This window comes from Musca autumnalis, unplaced genomic scaffold, assembly GCF_047663935.1.
Source record: "Musca autumnalis isolate F117 unplaced genomic scaffold, ASM4766393v1 scaffold_1, whole genome shotgun sequence".
Taxonomy (NCBI): domain Eukaryota; kingdom Metazoa; phylum Arthropoda; class Insecta; order Diptera; family Muscidae; genus Musca; species Musca autumnalis.
The window spans coordinates 60,010,987-60,038,218 of NW_027411644.1; the positions used below are offsets into that span (position 1 = coordinate 60,010,987).

The 27,232-nt window shown below is 37.8% G+C and overlaps 1 protein-coding gene across 1 annotated transcript in view; it reads right to left on the reverse strand.

The window, feature by feature from the left end:
* The window catches only part of Lgr3 (Leucine-rich repeat-containing G protein-coupled receptor 3), a 104,705-nt gene extending 78,519 nt beyond the window's left edge, over positions 1-26,186 (reverse strand). Inside the window, exons 1-4 of the mRNA XM_073975930.1 lie at positions 25,903-26,186; positions 8,036-8,325; positions 4,646-4,670; positions 3,494-3,594 (exon numbers count right to left, since the gene is read on the reverse strand). Of these exons, the coding sequence (XP_073832031.1) occupies positions 3,494-3,594; positions 4,646-4,670; positions 8,036-8,325; positions 25,903-25,990 (504 nt within the window). The 5' untranslated portion in view covers positions 25,991-26,186. The remainder of the gene's footprint in view (positions 1-3,493; positions 3,595-4,645; positions 4,671-8,035; positions 8,326-25,902) is intronic.
* Between the last annotated feature and the right edge of the window lie 1,046 nt (positions 26,187-27,232).

Sequence of the window (27,232 nt, forward strand, 5' to 3'; positions counted from 1 at the left end):
AGGTCGTCTTTATAGACGTGTCTGAAGATCGTCTTTATAGACCAGCTGAAGGTCGTCTTTATTAGACGAGCTGAAGGTCGTCTTTATAGACGTGTCTGAAGGTCGTCTTTATAGACGTGTCTGGAGGTCGTCTTTATAGACAAGCCGAAAGGTGTCTTCATAGACGTGTCTGGAGGTCGTCTTTATAGACAAGCCGAAAGGTGTCTTTATAGACGAGCTGAAGGTCGTCTTTATTGACGAGCAAAGAACATTCCACGGTCGTCTATATAAGCTCGTCTATAAAGACTACCTTCAGCTAAAGACGACCTTCAGCTCGTCTATAAAGACTACCTTCAGCTAAAGACGACCTTCAGCTCGTCTATAAAGACTACCTTCAGCTAAAGACGACCTTCAGCTCGTCTATAAAGATGACCTCAATAGAATAACAAGACAGAGTCATTTTTGGACAGCATATCTTCCAAATATATACTATGGATAGCAGGCGTCCCACTGCCCTGCTATGGACTAAATACCTTTTAAATTCTTTTAAAGACAGAATACTTCGAAACAAATAAAGGACGTTCCAAGGGCCAGATGACCCTTCAGCAGACAATCTTCCGAGACCATTAAGGCACAGTAGAGGTTTCATAGTGTCTTTCGTTACATAGGCCCCTCTGAATGTCTTCCAGTCACAGAAGACATTGCAAAGTGAAGACCTTACAAAGGCCTCCCGTGACAGAAGACCTTCCAAAGTTCTTCTCAGGGTAGTAAACCTTTCAAAAGTCTTCTAGGTACTGAAGCTATTTCGATGGCCTTCTGGGGATAGAATACCCTCCAAAGGTCTTCTAACGATAGAAGACCTTTCTAGGGTCTTCAAAAGTCAAGTTCCTAAGGATAAATGAACTTAAGGTCTTTTATCTACAGAAGACAGATCGAAGGTCTTCTAGGGACAGATGAAGTTCCTAAGGTCTTCTAGGGGTAGAAGTCCTATGAAAGGTCTACAGATAACCTTCCAGAGGTCTTCTAGGGCCAAAAAACGTTCGTAATGTCTTCCAGGGACAGACGAACTTCATAAGGTCATAAAGGACATATGAACTTCCAAAAATCTTCTAGGAACAGAAGTACTCTAAAAGGTCTTCTAGCAACATAAGACCTTCCTAAGGTCTCCAAGTGTAAGAAGACCTTTTAAAAGTCTTCTACAGACAGTTGATCTTACAAAGGTCTTTTAGCGGCAGATGACCTTTCAAAGGCCTTCTAGACGCAGAAGACCTTCCTAAGGTCTTCTAGAGTCAGAAGATCTTCCTAGGGTCTTCTTAAGGCAGAACACCTTCCTAAGATCTTTTAGGGACTTAATTCCTTCAAAAGGTCTTCCCGTTACAGAAGACCGTCCTAAGGTCTTCTAGGGAAAACCTTCCTGAAGACTGACAGAAGACCTAAGAAAGGTCTACTGGAGGCAGACAATTTCCCAAAGGTCTTCTAGGAACAGAAGTACTCTAAAAGGTATTCTAGCGACAGAAGCCTTTCCTTAGGTTTATAACGGGAGCAGACCTTCCACAGGTCTTCAAGCGAAAGAAGGCCTTCTTATGGTCTTCCAAAAACAGAAGACTTTCCACAGGGCTTCAAGAGACAAAAGATCTTCCCAAGGTGTTCAAGCAAAAGAAGGCCTTTCAAAGATCTAGAGGACCTTCCATAGGTCTTCTAGCGACAGACAATTTTCCTTAGGTTTTCCAGTGGCAGAAGACCTTCCTAAAGTCTTCTAGCGATAAAAGACATTCCTCCGAGCTTCTAGCATCAGAAGACCTTTCGAAGGTCTTCTAGGACAGAAGATCATCCTTCCAAATGTCTTCTAGCCACAGAATATATTCCAAAGGCCTTCTAGGGTCACAATATCCTTCGAAAACCAAAGGTTTCCCTGGGCAGAAAGCTTTCCAAATGTCTTCTAGGGCAGAAGATTCTCACTACCGCTGAACGTCTTTAAAAAGTATTTTAAAGTCCACCGCGGGACCAAAAGGGGATGAAGGTATTTTCAAGATGGGCTTCTGTCCTGTGACAGAGTCCAACTTCCGAATGTTTTCTGAATCGAGAAGACTCTTATAGCGTTCTTCTTGGTAATCGGTAAAGGGTTCTTCTAGGGGCAGAAGATCTTCACTACCGCCGAACGTCTTTAAAAAGTCTTTAAAAGTCCACCGCGGATCATCCCAAGGCATTCTAGAGGCAGAAGGGCATCAAGGTATTTTCAAGATGGGCTTCTGTCCTGGAACAGAGTCGAACTTTCGAATGTTTTCTGCATTGAGAAGACTTTTGAAGGGTTCTTCTAGGGTCAGAAGATCTTCACTACCGCCGAACGTCTTTAAAAAGTCTTTAAAAGTCCACCGCAGATCATCCCAAGGTATTCTAGAGGCAGAAGGGCTTGAAGGTATTTTCAAGATGGGCTTCTGTTCTGTTCCAGGACCAACTTTCGAATGTTTTCTGCATTGAGAAGACTTTTAAAGGGTTCTTCTTGGTAATCGGTAGCTGCTGCCAACTCAAAAGTGATCGGATTGATATAGGCGACTCAGCGATGATCGAGTTAATATAGTCTGTCCGATAGTTGTGCACAAAGTGTTCGGGTGGTTACTGTAGGTTCGATGGTGATCGGGTTCACTGACTTTGTCAGGGAGGGCTCTCAAATTTTCAAACTTAGTCCATTGTGTGGATTGGTTCTGAAGTATTCGAGTATTGTCGAATCGTAGGTAATCGGGTGGGTTGCTCGGCATTGAAGTAATCGGGTGCAGGCTAAAAGCGACGAGCTGGCTATGCGCTTGGAGCTAGTTGAGATCGTGGAGCGTGTTATGCTCAACGAGCTTATTAATAGCTTGAAGTGCGATAAAAGCAGGGAGTTTACAAGGAGCTGTGCGAAGGAGATTTCTAAGGGCTTGAAATGCGCTTAAAGCTAAGAGCTTGAATGTTGTTACGAGCTGGGAACATGTCAATCGCAGAATCAATGCTTTACCGAAGCTACAGACAAACCTCACGTCTATTTTACTCGTACTTTGTCGGCGATATTCGAGGAAAACCTTAGAATAGGCTCGGTTGACAATGCTGATGGTATCAAATAAGGGGCGATGGATAATACCGCGTGACGAAGGAGGTGTAAGAATTCTATACAAGATTTCTAAAGCCTGCGGATCTTCTTAAGGCCCTCCGTGAATAGAAGATCTTCGAATACTTCATAATTTTTAAAGACAGCAAATAATCCACGCATAGAAAGGTTTTTGGAGGACTTTCATCTATTGACAAGCTTTAACAGCTATTCTACCCAATACCTTCTTCCTGTTGAATCTATTTTATCCAGGGAAGATATTGAGAAGGTATTTTGTCTGATGAAGACCTTTGCAGAATCGACCTTTATAGGGTTTTCGGTGCATAATTGGCTTTATTATTGTCTTATCGGACTTTAAGGTATCCTTCAGAGGTCTTGAAGCATTAAAGATCTTCTGCTTTGGATAGTTTCAAGTTAAATATCGATACTTACTTCATCACTTATATTTGGTATACGTGTTAAAGATGCATTAGCGCTACAATACAGAACTGTTAGTAGGCGGCAGATACATTTTTTAGGATATGTTGAGATTGCTAGCGTGAAAAAAATAAAAATAAAAAAACAGAAAAATACAACAAATTTATTCGGAATTGGGTTAAAATGAATTATCTTCTTATATATAAAAGACAATGTGTGTATGTTTTTATGTTCCGTATAGACTTAAAAACGGCTGAATCGTGGTGAAAATAGGCTACATATTTTGTTAAATTTCGGAGTGGGCGGGGTTCCTCCCCTATGCCCTACTTTTTTAAAAATGCTATTTTAGCACGCCCACTTTTTAAATATGTTATATATCCAAAACTACCGAACCGATCTCCTGAAAATTTCAGAGAATGTACAGGGAGGACCCGTGGTGAAAATAGGTTATATATTTTCTTGGATTTCGGAGGGGGCGGGGAACCTTCTCTATGTCCTATTTGTTAAAAACGCTATTTTAGCAAAACTGACGAACTATTGGTGAGAAAATTAATTTGCGAGGCAATGGTGGTTGAATCTCCGACCCTAGGTACTTATTTAGGACTTAAAGACCCGAACCAAAGTCCGACCAAACCTTTTTTAAATATGTTATATCTCTGAAACTACTGAACCGATTTTCATGTAATTTTCAGATAATGTTCAGGGATGGTCCTTGGTGGAAATAGGCTATATATGTTGTTTAATTTCGGAGGTGGCGGGGAATCGCTCCAAGCCCCGATTTTTTAAAATCGCCATTTTTTTAAATCCTGCGAATGTCTCCCACCCTAAATCGTTATTTGGGACCTAAAGGCCCGACCATGCCTTTTTATATACCCTCCACCATAATATGGAGGGTATAACAAAATTTGTCATTCCGTTTGTAACACATCGAAATATTCATCGGAGACCCTATAAAGTATGTAGTCTAAGCAGAGCTCCGAATACTCGCTCGAATTCCACTCGCGAGTGAAATTCTTCTCGAATTAGAGCAAATTTGAGGGGGTTACTAGCCCCCTCCCCACCACCAAACAAAAACTTATCCCAACCCCTAATAAACATGCCCAACAACAACCAAAAAAAAAATTGCACCAAAAAAAAAAAAATTACCACCTCACCCCAAAATTTCACTCACGAGTAAATCGGAGCTCTGATTCTAAGTCGATATAACCATGTCCGTCCGTCTGTTGAAATCAAAATTTTTAAGATAAAGCTTTGTAATTTGGTATAGAAGTTTCTATTACTCCTAGGATGTTTCATATTGCAAATGGGCTATATCGGTCCACGTTTTGATATAGCCCACATAGAACGGTTGTAATTTGGTACTTAGTCTTCACGGGGGTGTATACAACATTCCCCCAGAAATTTGTTGGTATAGGTTCACGCCTTCATATGGACCCCATAGAACGGTACCTTCCGATTTTCGGTATTTGAAGGTTTTAGCCTCATTATCGCCCAAAAATAATTGAAATTTGGTATTAAGTCTTCGTTGGGGATATAAAACTTTCCACCTGAATTGTGTCGGTATAGGTCTTCATATAGCCCCCATGGAACGGTACCTCCCGATTTCGGGTATTTTAAAGGTTGTGGTCTCAATATGGCTGAAATTTGGCATTTAGTCTTTTTTAGGGGTTTCCACCTGAAATTTGTTAGTATAGGTCCACGTCTTTATATAGCCCCCAATAGAACGATAACTCCCGATTTTCCGTATTTTGAATGTTTTAGCCTCAATATCCCACCGAAATGGTTGATATTTGGTATTTAGTCTCTGTTGGGAGTATAAAATTTCCATATGAAATTTGTCGTTATAGGTCCACGCCTTCATATAGCCCCCATAGAATGGTATCTTCGGATTTCCGGTATTTTGAAGTTTGTGACATCAATATTCCACCGAAACTGTTGAAATTTGGTATTTTGTCTTCATTTGGGGTATAAAACTGTCCACATGAAATTTATCGGTATATGTCCACGCCTTCATATAGCCCCCATAGAACGGTACCTCCCGATTTTCGGTATTTGAAGGTTTTAGCCTCATTATCGCCCAAAAATGATTGAAATTTGGTATTAAGTCTTCGTTGGGGATATAAAACTTTCCGCCCCCATGGAACGGTACCTCCCGATTTCGGGTATTTTGAAGGTTGTGGTCTCAATATCCCACCGAAATGGCTGAAATTTGGCATTTAGTCTTTTTTTGGAGGTAAAAACTTTCCACCTGAAATTTGTTAGTATAGGTCCACGTCTTTTTATAGCCCCCAATAGAACGATAACTCCCGATTTTCCGTAGTTTGAATGTTTTAGCCTCAATATCCCACCGAAATGGCTGATATTTGGTATTTAGTCTCTGTTGGGAGTATAAAACTTTCCATAAGAAATTTGTCGTTATAGGTCCACGCCTTTATATAACCCCCATAGAATGGTACCTCCGGATTTCCGGTATTTTGAAGTTTGTGGCATCAATATTCCACCGAAACTGTTGAAATTTGGTATTTTGTCTTCATTTGGGGTATAAAACTTTCCATATAAAATTTGTCGGTATAGGTCCACGCCTTCATATAGCCGCCGATAGAACAATACTTCCCGATTTTCGGTATTTCGAAGGTTGTGGCCTCAATATTCCTTCGAAATGGCTGAAATTTGCTGCTTAGTCTTCGTTCGGGGTATAAAACTTTCCCCCATAATTTTGTCGGTATAGGTCCACGCCTTCATATGGCCCCCATGGAACGGTACCTCCGCATTTCCGGTATTTTGAAGGTTGTGACCACAATATGCAATCGAAATGGCTGAAATTTTGTTTTTAGTTTTCGTTGGGGGTATTCAACTTTTCCCCTCTAAATTTGTCTGTATAGGTCCACGCCTTCATATAGCTCCATAGAAAGGTACATTCCAATTTTCGATATTTTGAAGGTTGTGGCCTTAACATTCCACCAAAATGGCTAGAATTTGGTATTTAGTTTTCGTTGGGGGTACAAAACTTCATATTGCCCTTACAGAACGGTACATCCCGATTTTCGGTATTTTGAAGGTTTGTGGCCACAACCTTGAAAACATTGAAAATCAGCCACCCAAATGTCTAAAATTTGCTATTTAGTCTACTTTGGAGGTAAAAAACTTTCCGACTGAAATTCGTCGGTATAGGTTCACGTTTCGATATAGCCACTATAGAACGGTACCTTCCGATTTTCGTAATTCTGAGGGTTGTGACGTCAATATCCCACCGAAATGACTGACATTTGTTATTTAATCTTCCATGGAGTTATAAAATATTCCAGAAGAGAATTATCGTATGGGTCCACGTCTTCCTATATCCCCTATAGAAACGTATCTCTTGATTTTTGGTATTTTGAAGGTTTTAGCCACATTATCTTAACGAAATATGGGAAGTTTGATATTTAGTCTTATTTAAGTCTAAAAACTTTCCGCCAGAAATTTGACGGTATAGGTCGAAGTTTTGATGTAGCCCCCATGGTATTTATTCACTCTTCTTCATAAACGAAAGGAAACTAATTGTTCCATATATATTAAAAGGATACTCAAAAAAACTCTTGAAATTGTTTACAATTAAGCGGAATCTGAGGCCATTTTAACGCTTATTTTTCTAGAAGGGTTTCACAAATGAACTCTCATTGGAGCACAGCGAAGACCAAGATGAATCGTTTTGAATACTGACCTTCAGCCATCGCCAAGCCGATGGAGCCCATTTCGACCAAGGTAGAACGTCTGCAGGCTTTTTCTTAGTCTTGTAAATCTTCTGTCTTCATGTAACCTACAACCTAAGAGGTCATTTTGCCAAAATTCCTTATACCGTTGTTTTAATTCGATTTAAAAGAGTTTTCAATATCTTCCCCTGTCCTTGCCCACTCTATGTCTCAACGCATCTATTACTGGGACTTCCGACAATAAGCATTAATATTAATTATTTCCCTACCTCCTAACGTATAAGTGATGGCAAGACGCATACGCCACAATGTACCTTAACTCAGTATATTTTTAAACCAGTGCCGACCAAGAAGAGAGCACACAACAATGTGAATGTATTAAAAACATTGGCAATGTTTGACAGTGTGTTAGTAAGTATGTATGCACCGCAATCTACAAAACAAAAGCAAATCAAAATATTTGCTCTCTCTTGCCAGCTCTTTCTTTGCGTTCGGGTCGTGTGTGTGTGATTTGCGGAAAAACTTCGTAACCTCAACAAAACTAAAGAACGGCACTGTTTTAAACTCATCTAGAACTCAGAATTCCAGAGACAAAATTACTTCTCTTCTTCTTATTGTTTTCCATACTTAAATTTTAATTAAAATCATAACCTAACCCTGCATTATGCGGCAATAATTGTCACAACAGCTAGGCTGAGGCTGCTGCAAATAGAGACATGGTCCATCATCATACTTACTTACCACAAATGGCAGTGATATTACGACGTCGCTGGTCATTGTTGTATTTTGTCATTTGTTGTTGTTGTTGAATTTTTTTGTCTTTCAAATCCTTTACCATGGACCCAGCGTACGTCGTTGCTGTTACCTTTGTCGTTGCTGTGGTTGTCGTTGCGGCCATCGTCACATTATCGCCCACATTTAAGGAGACTGAATGTTGTTGTTGCTGCTGCTGATGCTTTTGCAACTTCTGACGTCTCTTCTCAATGGCATTGAGAACAATTTTACCGGTCATTTGTTTGCTACCATAGAGCATTCCACACTCAACGGGATGCTCATCACTGCCATCGATACAATCGGGACGATGGTCACAGATTTGCCGTTGCGGCACACACAATGTTCCATTGTCGCAGGCGAATGTGCCACTGGGACAGGGACCTGAAAGACACAAAAAGAAAAGACCACAACAATAAAAGACCACGACAATAAAAATTAAAATTTCCAACATATCTAAATAATTTAATAAGAAAGAATGCGGGGGAATCTGTGAAATTTCAAAAATAAAAGATTCAACGATGACCATAAACTGATAAGAATTCGGAGTTTTTCCATTTAATATCGAATTTTAAGATTATTAGCAAATTTGCACTATCTAACCATGGGTCGGAATATTGATATTCCTGTGCCGAATTGGAAAACATATTGGAAGTTATTTTTTGTTAATATATAAGGTGTTTTTTGAAGGACGTCTTCTCTATATAGCAGACCTTTACAAGGTCTTCTTTCATAGAAGATCCACAGAAGGATTCAATCATAGATGGCCTGCCGAAGGTGTTTTGTCCATATGTAGATGATCTGTAGAGGATCTTCTCTCTTCTCCACTGAAGACCAGTTTTATAGACCAACTGTATGACGAAATTAAAATTCGTACAAAAACATAATTGGACAAGTTCAATCCGTACTTCGGATCAGTATGAGACCGGAAACTCTTCTCTAATACATTCCGATACGTAACCACCAAATCTTCAAATAGAAGATCTTTAAAGAGTAATCAAGAGCAATAAGTCTATAGAAGTACTCAAAAGGTCTTCTGTCTATAAAAGACTTCAAGAGGTCTTCTGACTATAGAATACCTCAAGAGTTATTTTTATGCCCTACGCCACTATGTAGGGAGAGTATTATAAGTTGGTTTTTGGCCAAAAAGTTTGTAGCGCATCGAAATAATGATCGTAGACCCATACTTATATATACCAAAATGAATGTCTCGACGAGCGGTGTCGATCTGGCTACGTGTGTCCGTCTGTCCATCTAAACCTTGTATTGATTTTGGTGATGGTCGGATAATATTTAGGGGTCGCAATGGACAAAAAAACTTATTTGGAGAACAAGTCAAGTTTTTTTCCAAAGCGAATATCTCAGCTTCTATTAGGGATATACCAGAAGCAAAATCTGACAATGAAAGCAGAAGATATCACCTTTAGAACGATGTAACGTTGTTGTTGTTGTAGCAGCATATAATGCTGGGTTGGCAGCCGCTGGCCGAAACACTTTTGGTTTCGGGTCAATCCGGTACGTAAGAACCCGCTGCCGTGGCATTGACGATGTAAATTTCCATTAAGAATTTAATTCTTAAATATTAAAAGTTTCGTATATTCAAGTTATTCTTTGTCATCAAGTGACACCTTACAGTTCATTTGTCCTATCTGAAGACAGTGCGTTCATTTCATACTAGTTTGCAAATCTACTGAATTTTTATGGTAGATCAACAAACAACAACAAATACTATCGTTCCATTTGTTTCCTTGTAAGCAAAAGAGATCCCGTTTTCTTATTCCCATCGGCGGGTGCTGTTCTAAATTGTTTCTAAAGTCTTTCCATCGGGTATCCATCCTCCTACTGTTTCCAAAAAAGATGGCGTTTCATAAATTCCTAAGTTCCATTAGTCGTCTTGAACAGTTTACTTCTGGAGTGAATTGTGGCATTATTCCACTTAACAAGTACAGCTACTTAAAATTCACATAACTGAGTTGGAATCCACATGGGCTGATATAAAATCCGCCTTCGACAAATGTGTTCAAGAACATAAAGATACGAGGTCTGATAATTCTCTGAAGTTAAATAGACTTCACGAGAAATTCCGAACTGCCTCAGCTATAGTGGGATATATAGCTGAGGCAGTTCTGAATTTGGCGGTATTGAATCAACATATGAGCGATTTCCAGAATCCATGCATCTCTTCAAAAAAAGTTACTCCAAATATTTCGCTTCCTATTCAAAGTAAATGTTCTGTTCCAGAATGTCGACTTTGTTCGTCATCATTGCACTCAATCCGAAAGTGTCCCTTATTCATTTCTATGAGTCCACAACAGCGTTCGACAAAGATTAAACAATTTAGTCTCTGCTGCAACTGTTTCTCCAAAACCCATCGTTTGAGAAATTGTCCATCCAAAAATACATGTGTCCATTGTCAAAAGCGACATCATGGTTCTGGTAACACTCATTCACCGACTCAGTCACCTACCACAACTCCCAAACCTGATTTGAATGTCAACTCCACTCCATGTTCTTCCATACAGTCCACATGCTTCAGTGAAGACATTTAAGCACATATTCCAAATTCCGAATGTGCTCTTGTAGGTACTGATTTGTTGAATGATTTTTATTCCGGTGTTACTTTTCCAGTTCCTGCATTTATTGATTCCTATCCAAAGGAGCCCTTCATTTTCGAGACGCTTCCTGATACATCCATTCTTCCATGACATGATGAGTTTCCTTCTAATGTTACTCATCCAGTTCTTTCACTTCATGGTTCCAATCCAGAGTAGCCCTTCATTTCCGAGAGGTCTCCTGGTACACCAATTCTTTCATTCCAGGATGAGTTTCCTTCCGGCGTTACTCATCTAATTCCTGTACTCCATGCTTCCAATCCAGAGAAGTCCCCCACTTCCGAGAGGTATCTTCGTTCATTCATTATTATGTTCCAGAACATGAATTTTGCTGGCTTTATGGAGTATAATAGACATATATCCAAATTCATTGGTTTAAAAGATAAACTTTCAATTCGTGGGTATTCTAAATACGATCCAGTATTCATCTATTCCAAAGATAAGTTTCATATTCTGCATTATACAGAATATGATAAACTGATTCCAGAATCTATTCCATTTAATGAGACATTTCCGTTTCAGCATTTGTGCTCGAATAGCAATTACTCCATAATGACATTCGCCACTAATGCGAATATTCCATTAAATACATTCCGACTGTTTTCCAATTTGTATTTGTTCCATTTCGGCAATCAGACTCCAAATTTGAGTCTATTGTGGGATTCAATATTTTCATACTCTCCTCCAAAATTAAGGTTCATCCGAGGCGAAATCCTTATCCGTATACCCAACATTCGTCATTCCAAACATACTCCATACCAGAAAATTCTTTATAGCAACCACCCAGGTGGAATAAGTCATGACTTTCAATTACAAACTGGCACATTGCTTGTCGTTTGTAACTCGTACTGGGCTATTCGGATTTCCCATAAACTAGCTGATAATGTTCCATTCCTATATCCTGGTCCAAGCAAGATTCTGCGTGATGTACTTTTTAGTACACATTCGGACGAAGCTGCAATCCGATTCGAAGCACTTACTGCTGTGTTACCATCAGCTAGATTTTCATTCCATGTACATCATCTGGCTCCAGATATGGGTCAAGATTTGTAACCCTAGCCGTTACTCTCCATACAATGATGGCCAGGTTGTCGGCTTTTTCAAGTTCCAAGAACATCTTTCATCATTGCTTTCTATAAGCGAATAGCTACAGGTACGTCCGTATCCACTCACCTGGGTTATTCCAATGTAAGTGTTGCTCCAGTGGAAACACTGTCCGTTCCTGAAATGATTCATGCATCAATTCCATCCACATGCAAGTTTCCTTCTTCCTTATTGGTGTACTACTTCCAATGTACAACTCCAGAATTATATTTTCGAGACAGATTTTCCATACTGTTGTACTACTTCAGGAGTACAACTTCAAAATTATCTTTCCACTATCCATTCTATATACATTTGTACTCATTCCGAGGTACAAATTCGAAATTCTATTCCAAAATACTATCACTTCATCCAATGCGCCGTAAGCACTATTGTATTTTTCTCCCTACAAAGCACAAACATCCTATCCAGGTACCTACATCTTCAACATTTCCAGAAAGAGCTGTCATCGCCATGTCAGAATATATTTACTTTAATTTGATTAGTTTTAAGTTCAAAATTCTAATAATTTATTGTTTCATTTATTTATTACGCATTGGGAGCATCAAGAGAGTACACGGTACAATTACAGCATATTTTATTTCAGTGATACTGCAAGGGGCCCGGGATGTTCACGCCGGATTTTCCCAACCGGCAACCCTAACTTTCATTTTCCTACATGCTGAAATGTTTGCATTAAGCATCTCTAGTTTCACTCAGAATTGTGCCATGTACGCTCTCGTTCTCTCGCTATGAATTTCTTTGTAATTTTCTTTCAATAAATCGCTTGTTAACTGAGCATCAACCAGTACTGTTGTCCTTGGTAAGAAGTCGTCCTGTTTCACTGAATTCAATAAAGAAGAACCATTACTGTTCTTATTCAAAACTTCTAAAATATTGCATTTTCTTTTCCTTTTTTCAATTTATATATTTCTTGGTGGATGAATCTTGAGGAAAATATTTCCATTACTGAAATATTTTCGAGGCTCACGGCAAGAATCCAACCGCCCTTCTTTCTAGTGAGATTTTTCCATCTTTTTTAAATCACGCTACACGTCGCAATTTTGATAGGTTATAGAAGCAAGGGAATGGTAATATATACCTAGCGTCTATATACCTACCGTTCGACTCCCCGACATTACCACCTACGTCGGAATTGCGGCAGCTGGTGAGGAAAATCAAGCAAACAGGTAACGAAGTACTAGTAGGTAGCGATGCTAACTCACACCACATTTCGTGGGGTAGTACTAACACTAACAAAAGGGGTCAAGCCCTTCTAGATTATTTGAATACTAACGACCTAATAACTCTTAACGTAGGAAATAAACCTACTTTTGTTAACAGAATTAGGGAGGAAGTACTAGATATAGATATAGAAAACCTAATAAACGCGGTACATGACTGGAGGGTCTCAGATGACCACTCCTTCTCTGACCACAGGTATATTAGGTTCAAAATATCAAGGCCACCGCCAAACCCGATAACATTCCGTAACAAATCCAAAACAAACTGGACCAAGTTCGGAATTAAATTAAGGTACAGACTAGGGCAAGGAGAAGATGAGGAATGCCTAAGTAAAGAGGACATTGACAGTAAAGTCAACAAATTAGCCGAAGCCCTGGTAAAGTCTTTCGAGGATAGTTGTCCCCTACGAGAAAGGAAGTCTGCCTACGAAAACCCCTGGATGACAGGGGAAATTCGTAACAAAGGCAAAGAGGTCCATAGACTTTACAATAGGGCAAAACGAAAAAAATTAGCTGTATTCTGGGACAACTACAAATCAAAACTAAAAGAATACAACAAACTGACAAGGAACGCCAAACGCAACTCCTGGAAACTTTTCTGCGAACAGGTAGATAGCGTAAACGACGTATCAAAAATTAAAAAGTTTCTATCCAAAACCCATACACAAGCCGAGCTAATGGTTGATGAAATGGGAAGGAAGATGGAAACAAGCGAAGAAACCTTAGGCCTTCTGATGAGAACACACTTTCCTTCAAACACTGCGGCCCATACAGTGCTTTTGACGGAAAATGTCCACACATCAGAAGAAGTACCAAAAATAGACAGCTCTATGGTTAAGCAAGCCATAATGAGCTTCTCACCGAACAACGCAGCAGGACTTGACCAGATCTTCCCGGCCCTACTTCAAAGGGAAGTGGACTACATTTCGTCCAAGCTGGTCAAAATTTTCAACGCGTGCTTAAAATTTGCGTATACTCCCATAGCCTGGCAGGAGGCACGGGTGGTTTTTATACCCAAACCAGGTAAGGCAAGTTACGCAGTACCAAATCTTATCGCCCGATAAGTTTAACATCTTTTTTACTCAAGACAATGGAACGGACAGTCGATACCATGATCAAGAGCAAAATCCCCAACGACATGTTGAAATATAAACAACATGCATACGTGAAAGGTAGATCAATGGAAACCGCATTACATGAGGTAGTACACCACATAGAGAGGACCTTCGAAATGAAGATGTACACACTCGCAGATTGCATCGACATAGAAGGTGCTTTCAACAACGTCAGCACGGAAACGCTGATCCACTCCTTAGACGAATTTCGTGTAGACAGAACGCTGAGGAACTGGATAGACGACGTGCTAAGGAACAGATGGATAAGCTGCGCGCTACATGACGTAACAAGAAGAGACAAAGTAGGGCAGAGAACGCCACAGGGGGGGATTTTATCGCCGCTCCTGTGGGTCACTACCATAAATAATCTACTAAGGTCCTTAACCAAGAAAGGATTTGAACCCGTCTGTTATGCAGACGACGTTATAATACTTCTAAGGGGAAAGAATCCAAATCTACTTTGCAGGAGAGCCGAAGAGGCTCTAAATATAGCTTACAACTGGGCTAGACCAAGAGGTCTTAATGTTAACCCGGAAAAAACAGAGTTATGTCTTTTCACTAGGAAAACGAAATTGGGCTCCGTCGAGGAACCGGTTTTCCTGAATAAGACAATAACTATATCTCCAACAGTTAAATATCTGGGGGTAAATCTAGATAGGAAACTTAAATGGAAAGACCAAATTCAGGAAAGGGCTGCCAAAGCACACAGATGTTGGTCAACTTGTAGAAGGGCTATAGGCTCAAAATGGGGTTTTAATCCTAGAATGATACACTGGCTATACAGAAGCGTAATAAGACCGATTCTTACTTACGCATCTGTTGTATGGTGGACAGCTATGGATAAAAAGTACAATGTGGAAACATTGCAAAAAGTCCAAAGAATGTGTTGCCTAGGCATTAGCGGGGCGATGAGGACTACACCAACTAGGGCTTTAGAGACAATTCTATTTGTCCACCCGATAGAAATACAGGTAGGGTATGAAGCAGCCATCGCGCTATAAGACTGAAAGCGATGAGCGAGTGGATCGAAAGAGACCACCAAACATACCACCAATGCATATTACGGTTCACAACGGGTAAATCTATAAATCAAATAGTATCGGACCGGATACCAGAATCGAGTGAAGTAGCTCTGTGTGAAGTTCTAATACCGGACAGAGATATGTGGATCGATGGAACCCTTGCACAGATTCCCGCTGGAAGCTGCGGGTTTACGGACGGGGCTGTGTTAGGGGGGAGAACGGGACTGGGTCTTTATATCGTAGACACGGAAACGAGGATCTCCCTTCGTCTGCCGGATCATAACACGATCCTCCAGGCCGAAATCCGAGCGATCACAGAATGTCTGAACTGGTTTAAAACAAATACAAGGCCACTCACAGTTAACATTCTGACGGATAGTAAAGCAGCTATTAGAGCTATAACAAGTAAGGCAACAATATCGAAAACTGTCTTAGAGTGTAAAAATTCAATTAACGACTATTCCCATTATGGCTCGGTAAACATTATATGGGTACCAGGACACATAGGGATTACCTATGTGTCCTGGGAAACGAAGTAGCAAACTCCTTAGCAAAACAAGCCAGGGAGCTACCTACAGTAAGTCTAGACAATGCCAAACCTTTAAAGGCGGCGCGTATAGAACTAAAAGCTTGGGCAAAGAATGCTCATGTATCCCTATGGAATAACCAGGAAAAGGGAAAAACTACAAAAACCCTATGGGGAAACCCAGACCAGGACAAAGCAAGTGACCTCCTAGTGATGAGTAAAAAGGACATCAGTAGACTGATCGGTGTCCTCACAGGGCATCCAGGACTACAAGCGCATCTGCACAGGATAGGCTGTGCAGAGAATAGTGAATGCAGGGCATGTGGCGAGGACAACGAAACGTTGGAACACTATCTCTGCCACTGCCAGGCTTTCACAAACTTGAGAACTCAACTAATGGGAAACGACATAATTACAGGACTCGACCATATCAAGGACATCGGGTTCAAAAACTTGAGGGACTACGTCAATGTGACGGAACTCCTAAACTAACAACAACTTCCAGAACACATAAAATTAGAGCGCACAACAGGCCTCTTCTGGCTTAAGTGTATGCCCTTTTTTCTTAAGGACATGTGGTGATCTTGAATAACCCCTCTTCTCAACCTAACCTAACCTATAGAAGCATACAGTTTGGTGATGGTCGGATAATATTCAAGAGTCGGAATGGGCAAAAAACTTATGTGGACAAAAATTCAAAGTTTTTTTCTTATGCGAGTATCTCCAAAAGGAAAGCCAGTCATTGAAAGAGGAAAATATCACCTTTATTATGATGCAAAATAGGTTCCCATTTTTTATTTGAATTGTACTGACGAGTATCTCAGCTTTGATTGGATGCGTTGCAACAATGAAGACATTTTGAGCTTTAAAATGTTCCGAATTGCGGTACCAAAATTGGTAAAATTCTTCTAATAATGAAAAAGACACTGGAATATCCCAATTTCCAATTTATGGAATTTCATTTCCATGTCTGCTTTTGTTGAACACATTCCAAGGAGAGATCTTGATAATGAAACAAAACCATCTCATCGTATGCACAGGGGTCCGTCCCGACTATAACCTTTGCCCACTTGTTTTTTGTTTTTTTTTTTTGTCAGCGGCTGAGGGTATATCTCTGTCAGCACCGGTGACTGATACTTTCTTACTTGTTATTGAAAAGATTTGTGCTCCTGGTTCTTATTTATTTCATTTTAATTTTGTAAACTACTTATCCAATCTCGTTTACCACCTCCAAGCGACCAATATACCTACTTAAGTTACTTAATCCTATGCCATTTTTGTTGTTGTTTTGTTACACAAATTTTAATTTAAATAAATTAAGCAGAAAAAGGAGATTTGCAAAAGCAGGTGTTTTTGGAACTCATTAGGAATTATCACCACATTTCAGGGGATAATCTGTAATGACTTACTTGGCAGTTTCTTAAGCAGCAGTTACGACGAAATGTGGAAGACAGCAACAGCGACAACAACGACAACGTTGCTTACAACAAAGATAACAGCCAAGCATAATTTACCACATTAAATGGCCTCAAGGCTAGTAGAGGAAAGGCCAGCAACAAGGCAAAAATAAATGTCAACCACACATTTGTTGTTGGCCTTAGCCAAAGAAGAAGTGATTCTGTCTATTATCGTCGTTTCTCGACTGAGAAGACAAAAAGGCCAATGGTTAATGATCAACTCAAAGCACAAGTAGCAGCAACAACAAATACAAATGAACATAAATTGCAATTAAATAGACCACAAAGAGGTCCTACAACTGTCCTTAGCCCCCACTCTTCCAAATAACTTTATTTGCAGTTACAATTCGAAACCACTCCGGACCAAGGGGGAAACAAAAACAAATGAAGGGGGGGGGCAACACTTACTTAACAATTGACTGAAGTGGCCAACTTATTATGGCCAGCTAAGGTCCATTCATTCATTTATTTGTAGCTAACGTTTCTCCTTCCTCTCTCTCTCTCTCTCTCTCTCTCTCTCCCTAACTCTCAGTTAGAGAACTCTATTAAGTGAATTTGAAATCAAATAGAGGTTTATTTTTTTTGTGGGCTATTCATGATAACAGCATTAGTAGTCTTAACAACAAATATATGGCAATTTATGTGTGTGTAAAAGTGTGTTAACGTTTGGGTTTCTTGGCCATAATAAACTATTAATACAAGCCAGACACATCCTCAGACACATATTCGTACAAGTGTATAAACAACAATAAAAATATAATTTGTGTTTGCCTTTTTCTGCCTTTGGTATCTAATTGGGATTCCAAACTATTCTGCGAAATGTTTGTTTGCCGCAAACATTCAATTCCCCAATGATCAAAAATTCAAGGCCATTTTCTTGTTGACACTTCGCTTTTTTTGTGGGTGCCTGCCTTCGTTATGAAATTGGTCTGGATTTTTGTACTTAAGGAAATTAATGGTCGCCTAAATGACTTCCGGTTCGAAATTGATTTTTATTTTGTGAGAATTTTATTAAAGTTCTGACCAATATGTTTAGCAATTTTTTGACATTAAATTGAATTTATTGGAATTTTTGAGTTCTTTTGGGGGGGGGGGGGTTAGTAGAATATTTTAAAAAATAAAACTAAAAATATAAGAAGCTAAACTTTTCTTAATGGGCGACGAGGGATTCTTAAGGAGAGATTTCTATAAACATATGTGGACAAAGAAAGACTGTTTTAGGCAAATATTTTTTAAGAAAGGGTGCTTAAGAAGACTTCTAAAGACCCCTTACTTTTACAAAGGGTCCCATAGAATAAAAATACCAATAAAAAGACCACTAAACTGTTTTAGTAAAGGATTTACAAGTCTTCTACTAGAAGACCACAAAGTCTTCTCATTGAATATCACAAAGCTTTTCACAAAAGTCAATTACGTTTTTCCATAGCAGACCGCAAGGTCTTCCCTTAGAAGAACACAATAACTTTTCATTGAAGTTGACGAGGTTTTCTTATAGATGTCTACAAGGTATTTTCATAGAAGACACCTAGGTCTTCTCCTAGAAGATCAGCAGTACTTATCATAGAAAATCTTAGGGTCTTTTTACAGAACAACACAAGACCTTCTTATAGAAGGCTACCAGGTCTTCTCATAGAACGCCACAAGGCCTTCTCATAGGAAACATCAAGCTCTTCTCACAGAAGTTAATAAAGTCTTTTTATACCCTCAGCATTTATGCTAACGAGGGTATATACACTTTCATACGGGCAAAATGTGCCTCATCGAAATAATGGTTTTAGACCTGAAGTATGTTTGAACGAAATGTGTTTCAGACAATTTAGAGTCGATCTAGCCATGTCCGTCCGTCTGGCTGGCTGGAGCGCACGATAACTCTCGAACGGATCAACCGATTCGATCCAAAATTTGGCTTTCGTAATATTTTGTCCAAACTTAGTTTAAGTTCGAAGATGGGTTATATCGGTCCACTCCTTCAGGTACCTCCCCCACAAAAGTTCAAACATTTTCGGAAAAATTGTTCGTACGGTAGCTTTTGAAGGGAATGACCGAATTGGTCCATCCTTTACGCATCCTAATATATCTACCAGATATAGATCAGGCTCAAATATGGACTATATTTGTTCACTCCATCCGGTACCTCATACACAAAATTTCGGATAAGTTCACTTTAAGACCTGCAATCGAATCACTTTGATTTTTCTTGAAGAAACATGCATTCGCTGCCTCAATTACGATGGTAAACGTTTTTTCAGTGGTAAGTCCATACTTCTTGAGCAAACAGCCCGAAGAGTGTAAAAACCCCCGTATGGAAAAAATTGTTTTGAGGGTATATCTCTGTCAGCCAAGCTGACTGATACTTTTTTACTTGTTTTTTTGTTCATTTTTATTTTTTTTTTTCATCACAAAAGTATTTAATTCGAATTAAAATAAATTAAATAAAATTAAAATAAATAAATTAAAATATGTGTTGTTGTTTGTTTGCCGGCGGAGAAAATAAAATGAAAGAAAGTGCAAAAATCTGCAAAGAATAAAGAAAGAAAACAGAATTTGCGAGTACACGTATGTGTGTACCCCTTTTATTCTCCTCTACTCCCTCGCCCATATTCTCAATTTTCTTTCCCATTAACATTGAACGTGTGAATTCGGACTAAGGTTCGAATGTGGACTATATCAACTCCTTCGGATATCTTCCAAACAAAATTCGGAAAAAGTGAATGTTAGGAACTCATCTCGGATTGTTTTGAATTTTGTTCAGCAGGCTGCATGCACGGTGCTCTTGAAGCAACTTTGCTTAAACCTGGGAAGTTTTTGCGGATTCTGAAACTACGATGTTCATAGATGACAAGTTGACATTTTTAGGGGGTTTTTAGGTTTTCACGATTATGCTTGGAAACCACTAGTCCTATCGAAATGGGACTAAGGAAAATGTTGTAGCTATGAAACTTCTCTACAAGATTGACCTTTATGATAATTTCGTAGGTTTTACCGTTATTGAGATATAGAAGTTCAAATTGGAACAATGCATTGACTGTATTGGTACCTTATAAAACAAGTTCATACATGGTGCGCCTTAAATAACTTTAAGTGAAAACCGCTTACACCTGGGAAGTTTTTGCGGATTTTGAAACAGCAAAAACAAGAAAAATTCGCTGGAGGCATTTTTTAATAAATCGCGGTCAAAATTCACATTTTTTGGTTTATTTTAAGTTTTCGCGATTTTGCTTCGAAACCGCAAGTCCTATCGAAATGGGGCCAAAGAAAATGTTGTAGCTGTGAAAATTCTCTGGAGGATTGACCGTAATGATTTATTCATAGGTTTTACCATATTTGAGATATATAGATGTTCATGTAACATTTTTAGCTTTTTTGGAAGGGTTTTCACGGTTTGCTTGAAACGGTAAGTCTTATCGAAATGTGACTAGAGAGAATCTTTTAGCTGTGAAAATTCTCTACAATATTGGGTTTTGTAATTTGTTCCTTGGTTATACCATTTTCGAGATATAGAAGTTTAAGCTGGGAAATTGCAGTCATGACATTGTTTTATAAGGAGGCGATACAGTCAATGCATTGTCCCAATTTGCACTTATATATCTCAATAACGGTAAAACCTACGAAATTATCATGAAAGTTAATCATGTAGAGAATTTTCATAGCTACAACATTTTCTTTAGTCCCATTTCGATAGAATTTGCGGTTTTCAGGCAACATCGTGAAAACCTAAAAACCCCCTAAAAATGTCAACATGAATTGAGATTTATTTAAAAAGCGCTCCGGCTCTATAACCACCACAATCTCTTCTTATAGAAGACCACAAGATTTTCTCATAGAAGACCACAAGGTCTTCTCATAGAGGAACACAAGGTCTTCTCATAGATGAACACATGGTCTTCTCATAGAAGGCCACAAGGCCTTTTTACGGAGGATCAGAAGGTCTTTTTATAAATGTCTACAAGATTTACTTATAGAAGACGACAATATCTTCTTATAGAACACCGCAAGGTCTTCTTATAGAAACCCGCAAAGTCTTCTGACAGAAGACCACATGATCTTCTTATATAACACCACATTGTATTCTCATAGATTACTACAAATTCTTTTCATAATAATAATTGTTCCGCAAACATCCCATAAGGGACAAGGGAGACTTCTCTCATATCAATGAGTGCACCCCGATTCATATTAGCTCAATGATATGGGACCTACAGTTTATCGCCGAGTCCGAACGGCGTGTCTAAGACACCACTTTTGTAGAGAAGTTTTACATGGCTGAAATACTCAGGAAATGTCGCCAACATTACTGAGGGGTATTTTGCCACCGTTGAAAAGTGTTTTGATGTTGCCGACCTTATGTGTGCAAGGCGGGTGTGCATACCATTGAAAATTCTTTTCATGGAAGACCACAAAATCTATTAGACCTAAGGGTCTTCTTATAGTAGAACTGGCGGGCTTTTCTTAGAAAACCACAATATCTTCTGATAGAAGACCTAATTATAGAATCTCAAAAAGTCTTATAAAGGGTGATCTATTTAGGGGTTCCTACTTTCTTTAAAGAAAAAAACACTGAAAAATCTAATTGAATGGGGAATGTTTATTATCATTTGAAAGAACATTCTATGGCATTTATTTTTTGCAGATTATGTCTAACAAATATTGGCCGAGGCTACGTCTCAGGCGGTTCATCCGTTGAGTTCAATTTTCAATGACTCGTTCATGCTTTTCGACTGGTAACTGGCGAATAGAACGTCTGATGTTTTCTCTCAAGACCAGAAACGAAGCGACTTTATCAGCATACAATTTTGACTTTAAATATTCTCACAGGAAAAATTTTAACGGAGTGATATGAGACGATCTTGGTGTCCAATCGACCTGTCCAAAACATGCTCACCGAAGTGTTCTTTCAATAAATCCATTGATTGATGCGATGTGTGGGAAGTGGTGCTGTTTTGTTGAAACCAAATGTTGCCGAGATTACGAGCTCCAATTTCAGACATCAAATAGTCGGTTATCACGGCGCAATAACGGTCGCCATTGACGATGAAGTCCTAACCGGCATCATTTTGAAGAAATAGGGCCCGACCATTCCACCGACTCACAAACCGCGATTTTTTCCATGATAAAATGTTGAAAAAAGTACCTCTTGTTAGAAGACCACAAATTCTTCTTATAGAAGTCCACAAGGTCTTCTTATAGAAGATCTCACAGTTTTCTTATAGAAGACCACAGGGTCTTCTCATAGTAGTCAATAAAATCTTCTCATAAAAGGCCACAAAATCTTCTCATAGAATACCACGAAGTCTGTTTAAAGAAAACTTCTTATAGAAGACCATGGGGCCTTCTCGTTGAAGACCAAGAATTCTTCTTACAGAGGCTCACGAGCTCTTCTTATAGAACTAGTGGTAGGTATTCTTATAGAGGTCCCCAAAGTATTCCCGTAGAAGACTTCTAAAAGAAGAGCAGAAGGCCTTCCTATAAAAGACCCCAAAGTATTCCTGTAAAAGACCACCGGTCTCTCATAAAATACCACAAGGAACACCAGAATATAACCTTGTAAAGACCACAAGGCCTTCCCATAGAAGAGCTTAAGGTCTTGCCATAGAATAGCGCAAGGTCTTCTCGTAGACTTTAACTAATGGTATGTTCCAGAGCTGCAAGAATCTACCAATTTTTACTATTTTTCCGATAACATAGAGGAAAAAATGCTATCGTAGTAAAAAATAGTAGCGTCATACAGGTTGTGGAACAGAGAATAAGTCTTCTCATGTGATACTACACTTTATTTCGTACTTTTATCTTTTTCTCTTCTAAAATTCCTTTTTTCATTTTCTCCTCTATCAATTCAATATCTCACCAATATTATATTTTAATATAATTAACTAAATACCATAACAATTTGTTACTTCTTTAGAAACGTTTAAAGAGGGCAAAAAAATAGCTACGTGTCTTGAATTCCAGTTAAGATTATGACGATAGGTTTTTTTGGTTTGTAAAACAAATTCTAATTTCACGCAGTGATGCCAGATTTGCCGATTTTAAGTCCAAAAAAATAGAAATGCCGATTTGACGATTTTTACCCCTAAAATGCCGATTTTTAGTTAAGGCAACTTGTTCACATAAAATTTGCGTTTTGTGTGAAAATTGAGGTTGCAAGCATTGATTTAATACAATAACAAAGACAACTATATCGTCAAGAGTAGTTTGATTAATAACATGGTTTAATAAGAAAGGTTAGCTAAAGCTTCCTGTCAATTTAAATTTTTTCTTTCGACTGTTCCTAAAACGTCAAAACAATATACACAATCTTTGTATGTGTGTGTGCTGTTTGAATAATATGCCAAACAATTTTAAAAGCAATCGAATTCAATGGTTTTTAAAATAGTTTTTAGAACATTTGTATGGAAGAAATTTGTCAGCTTTTCATTGAAACAAACATTTTATCATATCCACAACTCGATTATGTGGAGAAACCTTGGCCCTTTATTCATTTTTCGTGTTTTTTTATAAAATGATCAACATTGGTATTGTAAACAAACCCACTTGCTGCTTTTGTGTTTACTTATTTTGATATTTTAGGAATTCAGGAAAAACAAGGGTTCAATAGATTTTTTCCATTTAAATCTACCTCTTTGCTTATACCATGATTAATAATAATAATATGCTGTTTATATTAGAGTTTTTTGCAGGGTTAACCTTCTTTATAAGGATTTGTTTGAAATATAAGCAATGGCATTGACATTTAAAACCCAGTCGTTTTGTTAAATCCGGTTATATATAAACGGGGTATAACTTTTTTTTAACAGATTATAAAAACAGTTTGAATTTCCTTGATTACCAAAATGTGTTCAAAGAACGAAATTGTCGAAATGTGAGGTAGTGTAAATAATTAAAAGCTGCACAAACTTTTACTTTGAACGTTGTGATCAGATTTTGAAGCTGTTTGATTTTGAAAACAAAATTAAGTGCCTAGCTTCAATAAATCGAAGTTTTATAATAAAGGGCGCAGAAGATTTATTTTTCGACATTATAAAGGAATTCGAATGCTTTATAAACATAAACGAAAAGCAAGACATGTACTCAGAATTACACGAACTTTCACGTTTAAATTTCCAAAAATTTTTTCAAGGTAAAAAAGTAGAGTTGCTAGAATTTTGGAAAACAGTATGTGAATTAAGATGTGCAAATTCTGAACCGTTATTTCCTATTTTGTCCAAATTTATTAAACATATTTTAGTCTTGCCACATTCTTCAGTAAATGTGGAAAGAGTTTTTAGCCAAGCGAATTTAAATAAAAACAAGTGTCGAAATCGATTAGCTAGGGAATCGATGGAAGGAATTCTCTTTACTAAAGACTACTTAAAATTAAATAAGTCCAACTGTTATGATGTTGTCATTAAAAATGATTTGTTACGGAACTGTAATTCAAATATTTATGAATGAAATTGAATTTAATTGTAAACCAACATTTCACAATTGCAATACACTAGCGATCACCTTATTAGTTAACCTTTTAAGATAATATTTGTATAAGTTTTGTTTAGCTTGACTGAATTGAAAGTATATTGATCTCACATACTTATAAATATTTATATACTTCATATGTATATGGTAACACCCATGATACAATAAAGTAGAGGTAGGCCAGGTATGAAAATCACTGAGAAATGCCACCCTGCAGCCATGGCTTAAAACGTCAAATGTCATGGTACAATAATAATGGTAGATGTTCCTGCATAGCTATCCCGTATTACAAAAACATATGGAACTTAAAGCTTCACTTTTTATATGTTAAAAGTGCCATATAGCGTAAAAACATTTCTTTAGCTAGGCTCCAGAATATTCTTGTTGGAAAAGTGTTCCAAAAATAGCAAAAGTTCTTCCCAAACTTATGACAGTGAACAAATGTCATTCACTTATTTTCTACTTGACAAGTTTGGCTAATCTGACATCGTGATTGCTGGTATCCGATTTCCAGATAAATGTCAGCAGAATTTTTACAAAAATTGTAATTTTTACATTCCCATACTTTTGGAACAAATTAAAATTAATATCAATATTTGATAAATTGTTCATTCGTAAGTTTTGCTAAAAAAAATAATATTATTTTTTTTAGCAAAAAAAATCAACAGTTTTATTTTGCCATGCGAATACACATTTTTTGTCCTTGTTTTCAATTTTAAGATATAGTGTTACAGCAGAAGTTTTTTGTTGGAACAATTCAGCGATACATCTACCTTTATGATTGCATAATGTCAAAAACAGTACAAAATGTCAACCCTGCTTTTGACAGATTAGGCCATAAAAAGAAAAAAATTGTAATCAGCTGTTAGCTGTGGCCAACCTTTACTTTATTATACCATGGTAACACCATTTATATTCATATATATTTTGAATTTTTGCCTTGTTTTATGATATGTTAATTGTTTTGTTGTACTTAAAATGTTATTTTTTAAACTTATGCTTATTAAATAAAGCGATAATTTGAACTAAAATAAATGTTTTTTAATTTGCCGATTTTGAAAATTTTTTGCCGATTTTGCCGATTTTTGCACCCGAAAAGTGCCGATTTTCTACCAAACTTATCTGGCATCCCTGATTTCACGTGCGAATATAAAATAATTTTATAGCCTATTTTTAGGAGCAGGTTAAAGAGACAATCCTTTATTTTCTACTTTAAACATAAATGTAAATTTATTAAAATATGCGGATTATTTTACAATACGATAATGGCCTTTTAACACGGGTCGTAAAATAAAATTGTCGCACGAACATGGACACGTGGTTGAGAACAAGTTGGGTCGAAGGTATAAATCTTCAAATGATGAAAACAAGAAGGTATGTAGTGGAAATGTTAACAAAAAAAGGAGTGCCCCTAAAACTAGGAGACCATCAAGATGTGTGTTTTACTTACCCAAACTCAAATAGAAGATTAATGCCGACAAAGCACTGACGATGGCCAAAAATAATACGCCAATTGCTATACTCCTGCCATAGACCATGCTTCTTTAGCTGCCTGCCTCACTTCTTTTTGCTGGCAATGGGAGAAAGATTGATGTTGGCGCTGGTATTGATGGTGGTAATGTCGAGTTGGAGGAGGAGAATGTGACTAAAGGTCCCTTCTGTTCCCGCCATTAAACCAAAATACACATTTAATGAAAAGAAGAAAAAAGGATGCAGGAAAAAATAATAAAATTACTAAAGAATGGAGTGAAATTTAATCCAGCCGGATAAACAATTTTCTAGTTCGTATTTTTTATTTTTATTATTTTTTTGTTTGATTCCTTTACACTTGCTGTCTCATGGCATTTTTACAGCTTCACCAGATTCTTTTCTCGTTTTCCATTGTGTTTATGAATGACTAAGTGTCTGTGTAGCCTGGATGGAATGGAATGTTGCATAGAACAGTCATCCAACCAGCCAGTCTTAAATCTCAAGAAGTAAATTACAAAAAAAGAACACATACTTCTCTTTTATTTATCACAATTCAAGTCATGTTGACGACAAAGTTGTTGGTTTTGTTGCTGTTGTTGTTGATGATGACGATGATGCAGCAGTAGCAGCAACATTGGTAATCTCTTCGTAGTTCGTGGCACAAGTATAAGAAATGTAGTATTTGTTTGTGGGTTAAGAAGATGTTCGGGTGTATGTAGAAGAAGATATAGTTTTACTTCTAAGGTTTTTTTTTTGTTTATTTGTTGTTGTTGTTAAACTAATATTCAATCATTAATTATTTCTTTTTGAATGGAACAAAAAAGGACGGACGGATTATAAACTGTTCCGGATGTTAGTTTTGAATTGGCGGACACATTAACTCAGCCACTTGTTTTGAAGTGAGCTGTCCATTAGTAGTTTTTGTGGATGAAAAGAGAACATAAGTGGGGTAGGGGGAGATGATAATCAATATAATAACAAAATCATTTAAGATCTTTGAAATATGGGGAACAAAATTATAGCCTTGCACTATAAGTAATTTGGACAATTTTTGGGCAAAAAGTCGATTTTTGCACTTTTAATCACGCTAGTTTTCTAATTTGATTGGAAGAAAGAACATGCCAAATTCTGTGGATGTTCAATTTGTTTTCAAAAATATTCAAAATTCCCGGCATAATTTGAAGATAAATTCAAAATTTCGAAGACAAAATAAAAATGTTAAAAAAGATTAAAACTCATAGCAGAATTTAAGCGCAATTTGTAAGAGTTTGGTAATAATCAAATACATAGATATGATATTCAGTGTAGAA